We start from the raw sequence: 19022 nt of genomic DNA, 5'->3' as shown, positions 1-19022 counted from the left end.
TTACAATCAAAAAAATAAAACTGTTCAATCGTCTCCAGATGTCCGTATCTCTATTCACTTAGAAAACTTTAACCCTTAAATGCGCAATGTTGTTTTAAACCACAAACCGAAAATACGTTTAATGTTAATAATTTCAATGGTTATTTACGTTAAAAATATTTCCGACGATTTCTAAAAAAATCGCCTTGCGCCTTTAAGGGTTAAGCACCAACATATATCGCACCTTCGAGCAGTACCGCTGCCATGCGGAATTGTACTTTTTAGCGTTGCGATCGATGACGCGGACAGCACGATGAACCAGCAAGGCGACGGTGAACAAAACCGCCAACAGCGGAGGCCAGGCAAAGCGCCAGTAGAGCAGCGGGAGCAGGGCTACGTTCTGCAGGATGTCACCGGCGTAGTTTGGCTAGCGGACGCGACTCCACAGTTTAGCCACGAGCAACCGGCGGCACGCCCAAGCCGGGACGTCTGTCAACTTGTGGGTGGCCACGTACTTGGGCAACAGGGTCAAAGTGAACGGGAACACGGCATACCGCAGTAGCAACAGGGCGCCAAATCCTTCGCTCTGCAGGTCGAACGAATGCGTCAGATGATGTTCATAGGTGAGCAGGTCCAGAAGATATAGGATGGTAAGGCTAGCGGCCAAAACTGGGGTTGGTTCATATTCGAGGTTTTTCACGGTGAAAACTAGCTTTTCCATAAGGGGAAGTTCCTGTTGTTCGGCAAGGAAAACCGGGAAGTGGACATTGCGGTACAAAATGATTGAATTGAAGAGCAGCGCGAGAATAACTGAGATGTGATAGTGGATCAATTTGAGATTCAACGTGTTAAAGGTGAGAGGATTGATTTCACGTCCGATGAAGAAGTCCGACAGAACCCGTCCGGACTTAGCGTATGGATTCCAATTTACTTGTGGTACGTAACGAGATTTGACGAAAGCCAGTGCAGCAGTTACGAAGGCGTATGCCAAACTAATCATCAACAGCTGATTGTAGCCCTTGCTAACGGTTGAGATCAAAGGGTACTTATAGCAGTATTCAGCGACGAAGACGGCCAGTCCTATAAATACGGCGCAGGATAATCCGGTGAAAATGTAACTTTGCTGACCGCGTACTTCATCGACTATTTTGACAGCCTTGCCGACGGGCAGTGCAGTAACCATAGCTATTCCCCAGGTGAAGAGGAGAAATATGACTCCAATTTCACGATTAAAGTACACAGGATTTTGTTTTTACACGATTTTTTTTCGCTCGTATTTTTGATCGTGTGACTTCAATTTGCCACCAAACTCTTCGCAACATGTTTCAAAAAATCCAGAATAAATCAAAGAAAAATCACATGATAATTAATATACGTTTAACATTCAGGATGAGTGGAAAATTGAGAAAATGTAAATCGCGTAAAAACAAAATCCAGTGTACGTAGAAACTGCCTTAAATTCGTCCAGGTTAGAAGGTATTCTGAATGTACAGTCCCGATGAGCTACCCCGGAGCAGAAGTGATTCGTTAAGAAGATGAAAGCTGGAACCAGTAAAAGGACCGCCAAAACACCCCAAGTTCCACCGAACTCGCGGAGGTCATGCAACTGTTTTGAAGTACTTGTCCTGGCATAAGATTTATCTTGATTCAATCCATTACCATCTTTGTGGAAACTCTGAAATTCGTTCTCCTCTTGGTCAGAGAACTCCTGCGATTCATTGGCCACACTAACAGATCGTGACCCACTGATGCGGCTCCGACCTGTTGTTGTCACGATTGATCTTTGGCTCGTGTTCGGCGTGGTGCTCTTCGCCGGTGAGTCTTTCTTGAAGTCATCTTCGTCGTCTAAAATAATCGATAACTGCTTATCTCGCAAGGACTTTTTCAGTACGGGGCTCTTCTCACTCTGCTCGGAAATCCGAATTCGCACAGATCGTCGGGGCTCATCTGGCGATACCTTACTGGTGACCGTATCTTTTACGGCTCGTCGAATCTCGTCTTGCTTAGTAGCATTCGAAGGACGGCCAACCTTCCTGGAGGGAGAAGCCACTTTTGAAGGAGATGCTTTTCGAGCTGGCGAGGCTTTCCGCGCTGGAGAAGCCTTTCGCGCAGGTGATGCTTTTTTCGCCGGCGATGACTTTCTCGCAGGGGACGTCCGCTTTGCCGCCCTGGAAGGTGATGCCTTTCGAGTGGGGGATGCTTTCCTGGCAGGTGGTGGAGACGGGGTTCGATTACGTGCGGTTGACTTTCGCCCCCGTTTGGCTGTTTCTGCTGGACCGGGCACCACTCCGGAACTTGCACTGCCGGTTGCTGATGCGCCACCCCTCGTTGCTCGACAACTTTCCATTCTACCAGTTTTTGCAAATCGATGCACCGTCTAGTTCCGAATCAGATGATAATACTTTTGTCACGATTTTCACAAAAAATCAGCTATTAATTTCAACTTAACGACACCGAGCACGGAAACAAGCGCTCAAAGAGACGCCATTCACAGTAAATATGCCAATCGTTTTAACGCAACGACATAGGGGGAGATCCCCCAGTGGCGGACACATAAGCCATTAATCTTACTAACTATACGGATTATGTTAACTGGTATACCATATACATAAAATATGATCATTGATGAATCATACAAACTATATATGAGCATTTGAACACCTTTTGCGACAATGTATTTTATTGATGAAATTTGGTGGAAAATTTCACCTTTCAGAAAAGCGTACCCTAGTACCGGACACTTTTGCATCATGTTCAAATATAACGAAGTTGCTATTATATGAGTAGAGACATCATTTCTCGCTTAACTTTTCAAAAGGTCCTAAGTAACATTTTTTTCATGAATTAATTTGAATAGCGCAATCAATAGAACAACATGAAAGCTTTTGATTGCAGTACTCAAATTAATTCATGAAAAAAATGTTACTTAGGACCTTTTGAAAAGTTAAGCGAGATTTAGAGTAGCAATATTTTTCACTTGCTTGTGGATACTAAAATGTGTTAATAGAGCTTATTCGACTCTCCAGCTAAATTTCTTACATCCTACTCCGAATTCTCACCTTTTTTCAATGCCATCTTCAAATTTTTGTTCTACTTATTTCTGTGCCTTCCTGATACTTTAGTAAGAAGAAGCAATTAAATTGAAGTAAGTTAAGCAAAACAGGTGTAATAATTACTATTTGCTTACATAAGAATCTCACTGTCCGGACAGCTGGGGGACAGCTGCCGGATAGACGAAATTGATTTTTCACCACAATTACATAACATATCTTACAAATCATGATCGTTATTCAAAATATGGTTGATATTGACCATCTCTACATGATTAGAATGCTTTCGATCGAATTTGATCTTGTTGATTCAAACCTTCTAAAGTAAGGTAAAACAAGAAAAATTTGACCATTTTTTTTTTCATTCCTAATTTTTGAACAAAGCTTTCAATTCAAATATCAAATTTTTCCTACAGGTAAAGGACTTTGAAATAGCTACCCTTTGCACTACATTGGTTGAATGGTTGAAGGACCCCTGCAAGTATCGTTTTGAGAAGTTTCCGGTGTTGGTAGGTGTCCGGCGCTGGGGGATCTCCCCCTACATATTAATAAAAAAAATCTATTAACTTGTCACGATCATCAACCACACATGACTGGAATTTTTACAGTTTCGTCACCAACTGTTTCAGAATAAGCAGATTCGCATATTTCTGATTCGGTACGGTCTCAAGAACATAATGCTTTAAATAATTAGGGTTCCTGCGCCTGGTGTTCATCTCATAGCTCCGATATTTCATTGTTTCGCGATGAGATGAATATATGTTCAGTGAGATGGAAAACGGAGCAGTTCCTCTTTAACGTAAATATCATACATATCATAATTATCCAAACATTCAACTGTGTCGTATGTGTCAGCGATGCGTCCTGATATAATTGATAAGAATTTTAAATCATTTCAACTGTCTTGAGTAGGAGGTGTCATAAAAAAGTCAGCACACTGACACTGATCAATCATTGTTTTTGGTACCTTAGAATTGTACACATGGTCAACCGTTAAAACATTATCTTATCGTGAATTGATTCGATAACGTTCAATAAGTCTTCTTAAGTCTATTTTTATCTTTTGGTATCTGAGTGCTATTTAAGAGTAATCTAATGTTTCATAAACTTTTAGGAGTTCCCCAAGAACTACATCAGTACGCAGTTGATATAATAAGGAAGCGTTGACTTTCTTTGACAAATGCAATCTTTTGTTAACATATTAGTTGCCTATGTTTGAAAATCTAACAAATGCTTAGTTATATTTTACTTGCCGTTACAATTCTAAAACTATCGTTCTCCATACTTTTCTAACTATATTTATAATGAACCTGCCATAAACACATTCCTCCTTAACGGAATTCGATTCCTGAATAGCAGATCTTCACATCGATTAGCATGCAATCTGATACCTCATTACAGGCGGCGCCACACCCATCATTATCGATCATAAATTTCCCCAATAAGTAATATGGAGCAATCTCGTTTGTTTCTTCCATGCCTTACGTCTTCCACGTCCATCGGTTTCGTTGGTCTGCATCTGGGAAAAAACACTCACTTTTGCAAGCAATGAGCATGATTCTTATGCTACCGACGTCGGGGGACCTGGTAATAGATTCATCACATTGCCCAGCGCACATACATAACACATGCAGTCCATAATCATGTGCTTTGGCAAGTGCAGTTGCGAATAAACCAGCTGTCGTTTGCACACCACTAGTGGCACTCCCGTTGATCACTTGGGCCGGACTGGCGGCGGTGTTAACATGTGGCTGTGATTTTGCCCTCTCTCCGTCGGCACCGCATGCGACCGGACAAAATAAATAATTAACCTCAATTGATGAATTAATTATCGTCGAGTCAGAACTCTATGAGCGAAGGATCAATTATGAAAAAGGCAAGAGTAAACATCGAACGAGAATGATGATTTTATCTGCGGTGTCTAAAGGTCTCAAATTTATCTCGTTTGGTGTCGCAATTTGTAGGTTCAGCCATGTTGGCCATTTGAAATTTATGAAAACCCTTTTTAGTAAAGTTGGGCGGGAGGGGGGCAAGGCAAGGCCAGAACGTTCTCTCAGCCTGACCACCAAGCCAAGTGTTTGCTTTCGAAACTCTGTCGCACTTACGAGACATAACAACGTGTCAACAACACCAAGAAGCAAATACAAATGTTTGATCTGTTGATAGCGTCTTTCGGTGGTGTGGTAGGTATTTGTTCAAGCCAAACAACTGGGAGTCACTGTTCGTCACCCGTTTTATTTTAGAAGCAAACGATTGCGGTTTTCTAAGGTAGTTGTTTGAAGCTAGAAGAACTATACAACAACTTAATTCTGTGACTTAATGTTTGATGATTTACCGCCAAAATTTCTTCTCTTTGCCCACATTCAAAACTTCGACTTTGATGTTGTGGTGTTGTACAACCACTTACCCGAAGGTACTATGTGCCAAATTGGAATCCAAAATGTGGAGATTGTCACAAAAGCTTTTGAACGTTATTAGCACGTTTATCTTTCAATGAATTTTATAGATTTATATATTAGCGATAACATCCGCGGCTACAAAGCAAGACCAAGCAATATTTAAAAAATAAGTTTTTGTCAAAAAAATCATTTTGGTATTACCGCAATAATTTTTTACCCTATGAATCAATATGGTCGAAACTCAGGTGTGGTAAAATTCAAGTTACATCTGAGCTCTGGGCAAATTTTCAGCAAAATTGGTTCAAACGCAATCGAGATCTAGATCTCCAAAGTTGACCATTTTGTATGAAAAGCGGCGAGTGGGCTTTTTATTATGCCGGTCACTGTACATATTTTTAGACCATATCGCCACCAAAAATAACTGTCCCATATTAAAATGGATTTCATATCAACATGGAATGGTTATGCTTTCAGCGACAGTATAGGTATAATGTGCATCGATTTCTCAACACCAGATATTTTACTTATTTTGGGCTTCTTCCACGCAAGAGCGAATTTGAGTGAAAGGAACCAGAAAGTGAGTTGTTTCGCCGTTCCGTGTCCTTTCGTAGCCGCGAATACCGGCACAGAAATAAAAGGTTGAATAAAATATCCACAAGAAATCAATTTTTCTTAGATGTGCTTGCGAAACAAGCTGCAAAGAGAATCAACGTTGTTTTTGTCCGAGATAATAATGACAAAATTCCGCAAAATTTTGTCTGAAACAAAAAGACAATTTTGTTGCTAACTTTTCATCCCGTTATTTTGCATTATCTCTACAGCAAATTTCGGTTTTATACTATCGTAGTTTCTACTATTCGATTTATGTAAATATTCGAGAATCTAACTCTGATTACGAAAATAGCATCGTATTTTCCGGAAATATAAGAATATACAATGGAAATAATTCTTGTCATATTGCGTTCGGATTCTGATAAAGGCTTGTTGCGAAGTGCGTTTGTCAGTAATACACTCTGTTGTTTATTGTTAGGCGTTGCTTGAACATTGATTACCTGATAATCCGAATAAAAAACCAGATGCAAACCTAAGGCTAATTGATCAATAGTGGACCATGGTTGTAGTTTTATTTGATTTTTGCCTTTCTCGTATTATACGGTATACAAAGTATACGTAAAGTCTATATGTTCGCTCCAAAAACAAACTTTTTATAGAAGGCCCGGAGACCCATAGTGTTATATACCGATCAACTCAGTTCGACGCAAAACCCACAAAAAAACGCACTCATTTTTTAGGCACTTATCTTTAACCGATTTGCTCGCAACAAAATACATTTGATGCAGACTGTCCGACTGTCCCATTGTTTCCTATTGAAAATTGGCCATATCGGACTATGGGCTCAAAAGTTATGGCCAACATACTATTTTTATAACACACGAGATAGGCTCCATCACCGCTAGGTGGGTTTTTGTTACAATTTGAGGGAGCAATAATGAAATTTCGAAGAAATTTCATGATCTTCAATTCGAATTTTAATAAATCATGAGGTTTATTGTTTTATTAATTCAATATTTTATTGGTGACTAATAAAATATTCATGAAATTTGAGTTTTTATTTTCTCTTTCAATGATTGATGATACACGCTTAACCGCGCGTAAAAATGCGTCAACCCACAGAAGCTTTGTAATATCAGTAGGGGAGAACGGTCCAAAATGCACCCCTTAAGCTTTTTCGATGTTTTCGCCCATATAAACAAAATTCACCTGTCATAAGACGAGTTTATACAATCCCATTGAATTCCACCACACCGATTAAGTGGTGGAATTCAATGGGATTGTATAAACTCGTCTAATGACAGGTGAAAACATTCCACTAAAAAGCTCAAAATAATTTTCTTATCAAAATGGTAAACAAAATTACCAAACCATTCCAACGTATAGGTGCAAAATTTACAATCCCAGCTACATTTCACAGTGATCTCCTATTCAAAACAATAAGGTTTTCATGACTTTCTAACGCATGTGTTGCAAATGTTTTAAAAATAGGCCTGGGGCTAAACGCCCGAATGGTGGTCTAGAATGACTCAATTGCATGTAAAACGATGGTGGACGCATGGTTGTTTATTTTTCCTCAATGGATTGAGCTACAATCTTACAGATGTGGTGGAAGAATAGCAAATCGGTAAATTTGAGTGAATATGAAGGGATCCTGCTATTTTTTTTCCAATGGAGCTCAATGATGGATAACTAATTATGAATTGTAATGGTAATATTCGTTCATAAATGTACTACAGCAGATTATATGAGTGATTTTATGAGTGAGGCCTTTTTGCCCTAGGGGTGCATTTTGGACCGTTCTCCCCTAAAGCCCATGAAAAAGTGCATTCATCGCCTCCGAGAGGCGGTTTGTTGTGTCAGTCAATCAGCCCTGCACCCAAATGATTGCAATCTGATAAATGGACGGCTGCTGCGCGACGACAACGGTGCCGTTTGCTTACAAAAAGATGGAGTGCCTATTTTGTTCTAAATCGGTACCTATACGATACGCAGTACGTGAGGCATTGGATAGGTCGCTCCACTTACGTTAACCTTCCGGGACTCGCACTGTTGTAAAAAGTACAACACATTGAGTAAAAGTGAGATATCTTTTCAGGCAGATGGCCAATTTGCCCGAAACCACCATGTATTCCTCACAAAATTTGTCCTTTATCGATTGAGAAAATATCCGAAGTAATTTGATAGAAGGCTCTGGTAAATATGACTGAATTAAAGGCTCAGGGTGCTCTGAAAAAGTGACCAATAACGAATTATTCATTGATTTATTTGATAGATCATCTCAGAGTAGCGCGATTTTTTTTGTTAATCATCTCTGACAGTATCCTGAGAGTCATCTCACAGTTCCTATTCAACTATGACCGCAGTTGGCCAGCAGACGGCCATCCGGAAAATCCGGAACGACCGTAAAAATGGTCAATTTGTAACTTTCGTCTTAGAGCATCGTGGTTTTTTCTAAATCATCTCTGACAGTATCCTGGGAGTCATCTCATAGTTCCTATTCAACTATGACCGCAGTTGGCCAGCAGACGGCCATCCGGAAAATCCGGAACGACCGTAAAAATGGTCAATTTGTAACTTTCGTCTTAGAGCATCGCGATTTTTTCTAAATCATCTCTGACAGTATCCTGGGAGTCATCTCACAATTCCTATTCAACTATGACCGCAGTTGGCCAGCAGACGGCCATCCGGAAAATCCGGAACGACCGTAAAAATGGTCAATTTGTAACTTTCGTCTTAGAGCATCGCGATTTTTTCTAAATCATCTCTGACAGTATCCTGGGAGTCATCTCATAGTGCCTATTCAACTATGACCGTAGTTGGCCAGCAGACGGCCATCCGGAAAATCCGGAACGACCGTAAAAATCGTGTTTTTTTTCTAAATTATTTCTGACAGTGTCCTTGGAGTCATCTCATAGTTATTATTCATCTATCCGGAAAATCCGGAACGACCAATAAACTTCGTCCATTGTCAAAGTTAGGTCTTGATCAGATCGATTTGTTTCTAAATTATTATTGAAATGACTTGAGATGGAATTTATATCTGTTACCTATCTATGAGGCCAGATAACCATCCTAAACCACCCTAAAATCCAGAATATTCATAGAAATTACGCGTATGTAGATGCGTTAAATCCTATCTGAAAGTTAATTGAGAGCGAGTACACGTCGGTTACTCATTTATTGTTCATTTGTAAAATCCGAAATGTTCAGTGATAAACCATACATTTGTGTAGTGTTAATAATTCCTAATATTGATCTACGGTTGAATGCACAACTTTTATGCATGAGGTAACCATCTAGAAGCCTTCCAGTAAATGGAAAAAAGTGGTTATTACTTATGCACTAGCGTCAAAAATGGGTCTAGGACTTATTTCTTTCCTTGCAATATATAAAGTGCCGCGCAGTTTTATGTTTTTTTTGTAACGAAATCTGAGTTCCATTTGATTTGGATTTTTCGGATGACCAGTTTATAATTAATCGTTACTAAATAATCTCCCGCATGTTAGAATCTATCTTCTTTATAATTTTCATATCACGTTGAACTCTATCATACTTTTTATAATATACGAGATGGCGAAATATCAAAATTTATGCGAGTCCCACTTGATTTAGAGATTCATGAAAAAAATTTCAAGGGGGTCCACAATATATAAGGATAAAAATTGAGTTGGTAACCTACCAACACAAACCATCAACACACTTCACCGGACATATGAACAATAAAAAACAACGTAGGAAGAATATCGTCTTGAAAACGTTAGATTCTTTAGTTCCACTAATACTATGACAGATTAGTATATGATAAATAATCGCAGCTACGTATAAGTGAATGATTTTGAAAGTGTTTCATTCATCACATTGTATATCCGGTGGCATCAAACGCAACATTGATTCAAACTGCAGGAGAAACTTCCGCTAGCCAAATAAATCAATTTTATTTTCGAAACCAATTTAGCTTCGGTTATTTGTCACAATGTAAGTACAGAAAAAACAATAAAGTATAACAGAAATAAAATATTTCCTTCAAAAGGTCGTACTCAACATCGGCGGCAATTGGCAGGTCGCTTCTGGAACTAGACGAGTTTGAGAAAGATCCGTGTGAGGAAAGTGATGGCGACTTGAGTGACGAGGTTGTCAATGCTAGTGCGCATGATACTGATTCTGAACAAAGTGCTTCAGAAGACGATGAAAAAAGCCATGTAAGTACAGAGTTGCTGCTCGACAAAGATGGGATTACGAAATGGGTGAAGAATCCACTTGCCAAATCATCAAAAACAAAAGCGAAAAATATCACTCGTATCCAACCGTTTTTGACGCAGTTCTCAATTTCGATGATTGACGAAATTGTTTACTACACAAATATTTCAATAAATCGTAAGCAAGCAAATTTTACTAGACGTCGAGATTGTCATGAAACATCTCGTGAAGAATTGATGGCAGTGTTGGGTGTCCTATTTCTTATTGGAACCAAAAAAGGACACCATGTAAACGTGAGAGAACTCTGGGCTTCGGATGGATCGGGAATGGCGATTCTTCGTGCAGTAATGAGCTACAGAAGATTTCTTTTCATTTTATCGACCATGACGTTCGATGATAAAGACACTCGTATAGAACGTAGGAAGCAGGATAAGTTGGCAGCAATCAGATCTATTTTTGATAAATTTGTCCATAACATCAAAAATACGTATTCCTGCTCGGAGGATGTAACAATTGATGAGATGCTACTTTCTTTCCGCGGACGTTGCTCTTGGATTCAATACATACCTAGCAAACCGGCTAAATACGGACTCAAGTTCTTCGCCATGGTTGATGCTAACACATTTTCACAAATAACCTTGAAATTTATGTTGGCAAACAACCAGATGGGCCGTTCGCAAAATCCAATACCCCTCGAGATATTGTCGATAGACTTACTGTCCCTATTGAAGGATCATGGCGCACTCTTACAACAGATAACTGGTATACCAGCATTCCTTTGGCTGAGACGCTGTTTCAAAAAATTACACTAATAGGAACTTTGAGGAAAAACAAAAGGAAATACCACCAAGCTTCCAACCAAACAAAAATACCATAGTTGGCACTGCTCAGTTCGCATATCGCAAAAGATATGACACTAGTATCGTATTCAACAAAGAAAAACAAAATGTTATCTTGCTATCAACCACCCATGATGATGGAATCATAGATGTTGAAAGCGGAAAACCGGAGATAATTATGGACTGCAATCGTACCGAGGGAGGTGTGGACACCGTCGATAAACTTGGCGCCATGTTTTCAGTGTCACGAATCACGCGTAGATGATCGTTGGCCCCTATCTATGGAATTTTGAATCTATCTGGTAATATACTTATTTTATAACCATTTCCATTTTAGTTAACTTACGACATAGAGCTTGCTGACGTTTGATCATCTTTCTCTTGCACGCGCACAGAATAAATAGGATTTGTTTTCATCGGGAAACGCTTCGGAAGCGTTTCCCGATGAAAACAAATCCTATCCCCTTCGTGCGCGTGCAAGAGAAAGATGATTAACGTCAGCAAGCTCTATTCTATTTTATTATCTCGAGGTTAGGCATCAATGCACAAATCATTGATAAATCGCTGAGAGGAGACAACTCACCGAAATACAGAAGAGTGTTCCTTCACAATCTTGCATTAGCTCTTACGGATGCTCATCTGGCAACCAGATCGTCGATACGTTCTCTGCCAATTGATGTAAAGGCTTTCTTGACGAAAATTCGTAAAACGCAACACCCTGAAAGTTCCTGTGAAAGAGTCGTCACTAAGAAACAACGCGGAACATGTGCACGCTGTGGACGTGGGAGAAATACGTCTGCATCGGCTACATGTGATCGATGTGGAGAGTTTACATGCAAACAACACGCTGTAGTAACAACACTGTGCAACACGTGTACAGTTTCTGACGATGATACCGAAAGCGACTAAAACCTTAAATTGATATGAAGTCATGGAGGATTTTCAATTATGTGAATTCTAGATACATTAATTATGGTTGAGTTGAGAGAAAATGGATCAAGCATTTCAAATGTAATTCATATTTCCTAAGATTAGTGAAGATTGAGAAACGAGACGAAGGTGAAACAGGCGCTTAGCCAATTGAATTCGAGGTAAATTTCTGTGTGAATAAAGAAATGACATTATTGTTTTTATTTTCCGAGCTTTCTAAAAGGCAGTAAATTAAAAATAAAGATTCCGAAATAACTTTCAAAACTTGAAATCTCATGAACACGGCACAGACAAAAGGCATAACTCTTTCAACACGTCACTCAAAAACCTTGTCTAATAATTCATAATGTGTCGTCCAGACTAAAAGCTTTATCACTTGTTATAGAGTAACTTGATATAAATGTTCGTACATCTAGTTTTCAGTATACATAATGCATATGAGGTCTTATGTCTAAATTCGCTATATCAAGTGATTTAGCTCGTTGTTTGGACGGCACTTAATGCAACTTTTGTACGCATGTACACTAGCGCTGCCAGACGGTAGTGGTTCTGTATTTCCGACCATCTCCCTAAATCCTACAAATCCCGAGATGTTCAAGACAACACTCGGATGAATTCCAAACTTAAGAGTTTTACGACAAATTGACTTTCAATTCCTAATGAACTTCATAGAAGACATCAGCTTTCTAAACCCTACAGATCCCGAGATATTTGACAAAAAAGATAGTCTCATATACACTAGCGCCACAGACAAACAATTGAGCAAATTTCATCGTACACTGATTTACCGGTCAATTTGAATAAAATTTAGTTGGCCAAACAATTACTCGTGGCGCGCGAATCGGTTTCGCTTGAGTTTGACGTTTGTTTATAACCTCCATTTGATTCGTGATTTGCCTAAGTTGGTGCAAACAACAGATGACGTTAGTGATTGTGTAACTATGATTTGAGTAAATGTTTCATGTGTTATGTCTGTTTGTCTGTGCTAGCACCGTCCAGTGGAATTCCAGACTAAACCGGTTTGCAACAAATTGGCTTCCAATCCCCAAACAACTTTGTAGAAGACAGCAGATTTCCAAATCCCACAGATCTCGAGGTATCTAACCAAACGGATATTCTCATACGCACTAGCGCTGCTCAGCGGACGAATACAGATGTAAACAGTTTTACAACATATTCGTTACCAATCCCCGAACAACTTTGTGGAAGACAGCAATTTTCTAAATCCCACAGATCTCGAGATATCTAACCAAACTGGTAGTCTAATATACACTAAGCGCCGCCAGGTGGACAAATTCAAACTAAACAGTATCACAACATACTGGTTTTCAATTCCCAAACACCTACGTAGAATACTGCAGCTTTCTAATTCCCACAGCTCCCGAGATATTTGCCCACACCGGTAGTCTCTTATCCACTAGCGCCGCCTTGCGGATGATTTCTACACTAAACATTTTTTCATCATATTGGTTTCCAATCCCAGAACAACTTTGTCAAAGACAGAAACTTCAGAAATCCCCTAGATCCCGAGATATAGAGCCAAACTGGTAGTTTCATATACACCAGTGGAAGCCATAGTGGAAGAATTCCAAATCAATTATTTTCTTGACTCATAATGCTGCATGAGATCATAGATAGGTTAAGCATTTGTTTCACTTTGGATTCTTATAAATGGTATAGCAAACGTCACCACGCCGTTTATTGAGAAAATTCATTATTTTCGCCGGTGTTCCGTTGGTTCCGGATCTTCCGGAGGACCACCATAAGATTCATTAGTCTTAAAAAATGTCCTCCATGAGAGTATTTATCCCCCTTATTATTTTCCCGAATAAATCACGTTGATATCATTTTAATTGGTTTCAATATAACGGATTTTTGGACTGTTGTACTTTTTACAACATACGAGTTCTCGTGTTATGAAAGTTGAAGCGAGTTGCGGAAGGTTAATTCCAGCTCACTACGGCCGGGACTCGAGTGAGTAATAAATCTATCAGCTCAATTTGATCTGGTTGCCGCCCTAATACTGAAGCGATCATCCACTGCGGGGGATGATATGGCTACATAGTTGACGGTTTGATGGCTGCAATTGACGATCAATTAATGTTTGATTGATTAATCGTTCGCTAGATGCGCTGAGTAGGTTTTAGGAACACACATTTATGTCGTGCGTGATGTTCTCTATAGCTCATCGCTAGCCGGTTGCTGATTTGAGAACGAATTAAATTTGATGACACGTTGACATGCAAAGCACGAAGCTCGTCATTCTGCTTTATGACACAATTTCATCGGTGCGACTGGAGGTAGCATAACATATATAACAAGCTCGTAAAACTACCGCCATTAAACCAAATTTCTCCGCTGACAAGCTTTAGCCACATAAATGCACTTTGTTGTATACAAGTTGAAAGTGCCACGCCACGATAGCCTTCGGTATGAGAACCAGAACATGATGAATGTCAAGGTCAATGGCGAGGTATGTTTCCATGGTGCAGAGCACCGTAGTTATCGCGAACACAAATGCCATCAAAACAACCAAATTGTTTTCAATGTTCTCACAAAAGAAAAAAAATACAAATTTGTTTTACCCACGATAAATACCGTGACGAGATAGTGAAATAATAAAACCATTCTAGAGCCGAGCCGAGTGTCATTATCTGCTTTTGCATTTGACCACCCAATCGAGGTGGAGTAAATCGTGATTTACATGCCTCGCCAGGGTTGGGTGCATTGCTGCCCGGACGGTTTCGGGTAATTTGCCTGCTTCCGGTCAGTTTCGACCTTGGACGCGGTATACCTAATCCACATAGGTACATCGGCAACGGACCGGAAGTGTTCACTCAGCGCCGCGCCAATGACTACGTTGGAACAACAATCATGGAAGGAAATCCATATTTCAGTCGAGAAAATCGCTCTGAAAAACACATGCCCTTAGACAAAGCGGAATGTCGATTGCAATTGATTTTGTTCGGTGTTCGTGCGATTCGAGAAAGGCGGCAACATAAATTTGGCATAATAAAATAGAATTTTTAGTTGAAGGCAATCCATAAATATGAATAAGCTATCAATACTTTCCTCGTACATTAGTTCAATACATTAGCACGAAGAACCTTGAAGTTGCATTGACATACTCGAGTTTTTACCTTTCCCATACACCAAGGTTTAACGAAAAGGTTGCATTTCCACTTAAAATAGATGACAGAAGGCCAATATATCAATTTACTCAGCTCAACTCGATTGAGGTTATATTTGTCCTTGTGTACTCTGCACAGTTAAAATTTATGAAAAATATACGCCATGGAAATACAGGGGTTAGGCAAAATTATTGAGATAGGCAAAATTTGGCCCAAATTCAAATCCTTATAACTTTTTGAAAAATTGATGAAATTGGACAAAACCGGAAGCATTCGACGGCAAATTTAGTCAAGATTTAGGAGCATGCACGGTCACGAATACTGACCACCGGACACCGGAGATGTTCCGGATTTTCGGAGGCCATGTCAAAAACACATTTTTCCTGCCGCTCGTATTTTTGTGTGGTTTGAAACTACACCGTGGAAAGCAGTGTTTCCTAGAAACTAGATCTTATTGAAAATTGAATGCAGGCGGTTGCGCTAAGATCCGTTGAAAAACATCCGAGATATGGCCATTTCAGTAAACCTGGTTCCGGATACTATGGTCAATTATGTATATCCTTCCAATCACGTATATATCATCCTGTAATTTTAAAAAGTGATGGAAAAATGATTCGAATCAAACGGAGCCTTTTTGTTACATCATATATGCTGTAACATTTTAATACTGTGTGGGGTCGGTTTTTGATGCTGGCCGTTCTTAACAGTAGATAACGCGACTGTTTCATGTAGATTTAGGGATTAACGTAAAGGACAACGAACTCTAAACTTTAAAGTTCCGCCCATTGTCCCGCAGCCGCAATAATATATCGTAATATTTATAGTATCCATGAGTTGATTGATTGATTGTCTTTATTAAAGAGGGTTTCAGCCCACAATGAATTAGCTTATAAAGTGAAAAAACTGTACATATTCTAAAAAACACGAAACACATACTTCGATTGAATCCTGGACCACATACAAGCAGATATAACAATCGTAAAATTTTCATCGTTCATTGATTTACTGATCAATTTAACCTTCCTAGTGCATTAAAAAAAAGTTACACATTGTGCATTAGCGGGTCAAAAATGACCCCAAAATGAAATCGCTCCCAAAAGTTCATTTTCAAACCGATTCTCAATCTTTTGGAACCAAATTGAAGGTATGGATTCCACGGATGTCATTACCGACAGATTTTTGCACTTTGGCCATTCTGGTTCCCAGGAATCGATGTTGAAGGAACATAGATTCTTAGGCCAATTTTTGGCGTGATTTCTTGCCTATCGAAGGGTGATTTTGGAAATGATCATTAATTTGCGTAGCAATAATCCTAATAGAATGTAGCCATTGTCCATTTCCATGGATCAACACAATTCCTGATTATTTCACGGTCCAGTGTCCATCCGGAAGACCCGGAACATCCGTAGAAGTGGTCAATTCATTGAACTCATCCTAGAAGAGTGCAGTTTTCACAAAGCTTTTGATTATCGTAATTTGAGTAACAAATGATTGTGGTGCCCTTTTTTGGTGGACCTGTGTGGCCACCGGAGGTCCTCCGGAAGATCCGGAACATCCGTAAAAATGGTCATTTCATAAAACTTATCATAGAAGAGCGCGGTTTTTTCCAAAGCATTTCCTTATAGTACTGTGAGTAACAAATGATTGTGGTGACCTATTTTGGTGGACCTGGGTGGCCACCGGAGGTCCTCAGGAAGATCCGGAACGTCCGTAAAAATGGTCAATTCATGAAACTTATCATAAAAGAGCGCGGTTTTTTCTAAAGCTTTTCATTATCGATCTTTAAGTAACAAATGATTGTGGTGACCTAATTTGATGGATCTAAGTGGCCACCGGAGGTCTTCCAGTAGATCCGGAACGTCCGTAAAAGTCAATTATCAAACACATCATAGAAGAGCACGGTTTTTTCCAATGCTTTTCATTATCGAACTACGAGTAACAAATGATTGTGGTGACCCATTCTGAAGGACCTGTGTGGCCACCGAAGGTCCTTCAGAAGATCCGGAACGTCCGTAAAAGTGGTCAATTAATAAAACTTATCATAGAAGGGCGCGGATTTTGACCTATTTTGGTGGAACTGGGTGGCCACCGGAGGTGCTCCAGAAGATCCGGAACGTCCGTAGAAGTGGTTAATTCATGAAACTCATGCTAGAAAATTGCGTTTTTTTATTGTCGAACGCTGGCCATTTTGATAGACCTGAACGGCCACCGGAGTTCCTTCAGAAGATCCGGAGCGTCCGTAAAAATTGTCAATTACGAAACTTATCATATAAGAGCGCGGTTTTTTACAAAGCTTTTCATTATCGAAAGTTGAATAACAAATTATTGTGGTGACTCATTTTGATGGATCTGAGTGGCTACCGGAGCTCCCCCAGAAGATCAGGAACGTCTGTAAAAGTGGTCAATTCATCAAACTTATCATAGAAGAGTGCGTTTTTTTCGAATCTTTTCATTTTCAAACGCTGAGTAACAAATGATTATGATTAATTGCATATTATTCGGCAACTCGGTCGTACGAAAACCATTTTTTTGTTAAATATCTTGGCTGTGCATATGCACATCACATGTTTCGAAATGGACAAATTGATATGAAATTTGCGTAAAAGAATCCACGTGTCTTGGAGGGACTCGAACCCTCAACCTCTTCTTCTTCTTATTCTTACATCCCCACACTGGGACAGAGCCGCCTCGCAGCTTAGTGTTCATTGAGCACTTCCACAGTTATTAACTGCGAGGTTTCTAAGCCAAGTTACCATTTTTGCATTCGTATATCATGAGGCCAACACGATGATACTTTTATGCCCAGGGAAGTCGAGATAATTTCCAATCCGAAAATTGCCTAGACCGGCACCGGGAATCGAACCCAGCCACCCTCAGCATGGTCTTGCTTTGTAGCCGCGCGTCTTACCGCACGGCTAAGGAGGGCCCCCTCAACCCTCAACCTCCTACTCTCTAGATAGGCGTGATAACCCCTACACAACAAGACCACTTAAAGGTCACGTTTGCGTAAAAGCCATCAGAATCTGAGTACCAACCTCCACCGCGGTTAGCTCTTTTTTTGCAAATTGAATATCTTTCAGATGCTTGATTTGTCCAATATCCACATGTGCTCTACTGTTGTATATCCACAGTCAAGCGAGTGCAAGTTGTTTATTAAACGAGAGGATCGCACTATAGCCCCCAACAAGGGGCTGGGCGGATTGTATGGAGTGCGAATCAATCACACAAATGGTTTTAGTGACCCCGTGTGATAGACCTGAGCGGCCACCGGAGGTCCTCCAGTAGATCCGTAAAAGAGGTCCGTAAAAGAGGTCAATTCATGAAATTCATCATAAAAGAGCACAGTTCCTTCCTAGCTCTTCATTGTCGTACTCTGAATAATAAAATATTGCATAAAGTGGTCAATTTTTGAACAGTCAGCGGGGTCTTCCAGAAGATTCGGAGCATAAACAAAAGTTATCAATTTAAAAAAAATCATCCCAGAAAAGAGTATGTAAAAAAATCTTTCTATTATCGAACTCTGAGCAAGACACGGAGGAATGTCGTGACCCGTTCTTATTTACCAAAGTGAATATCGGAGGTCTTGAGGAAGATACGGAACATCGGTTTAAGTGGTTAATTGATGTAATACATACTAGAAGAGCCTTTTTTTTTAATTTCCTTGTCGTACTCTGAACATGAAATTATTGCCGTAAACTTTTCTCGCGGATGTGAGTAGCAACCAAAGGCCCTCCGGAAGATCCGTATCACACGTAAAAGTGATCAATTCATAAAACCCACCTTAGAAAAACACGCCATATAAGAGATGATGAAGCACACGATTCTTCTAAACCTTTTCATTTTCCTAATTTTAGAAACAAATGATCGTAACCAATTCGCATGGATTGCCCATTGTATGTCTTCAAGTACATTCAGATCATCCGTAAAATCGGTCAATTCATG

The 19022-nt window shown here is 39.8% G+C and overlaps 2 protein-coding genes across 11 annotated transcripts in view; both read right to left on the bottom strand.

Moving 5' to 3' along the window:
* The window catches only part of LOC134218091 (uncharacterized), a 136212-nt gene that overhangs the window by 28814 nt on the left and 88376 nt on the right, over positions 1–19022 (bottom strand). The gene's annotated exons all lie outside the window — the stretch shown is intronic.
* On the bottom strand, positions 194–2475 carry LOC134214582 (lamin-B receptor-like). The gene is given in 2 exon segments (XM_062693922.1): positions 194–1217; positions 1422–2475. Coding segments are annotated over 2 exon segments (1929 nt in total). The 5' UTR covers positions 2327–2475.

This window comes from Armigeres subalbatus, chromosome 2 (assembly GCF_024139115.2).
Source record: "Armigeres subalbatus isolate Guangzhou_Male chromosome 2, GZ_Asu_2, whole genome shotgun sequence".
In the NCBI taxonomy this organism is placed as follows: Eukaryota; Metazoa; Arthropoda; class Insecta; order Diptera; family Culicidae; genus Armigeres; species Armigeres subalbatus.
This window is presented reverse-complemented; position numbering and strand designations above follow the sequence as displayed.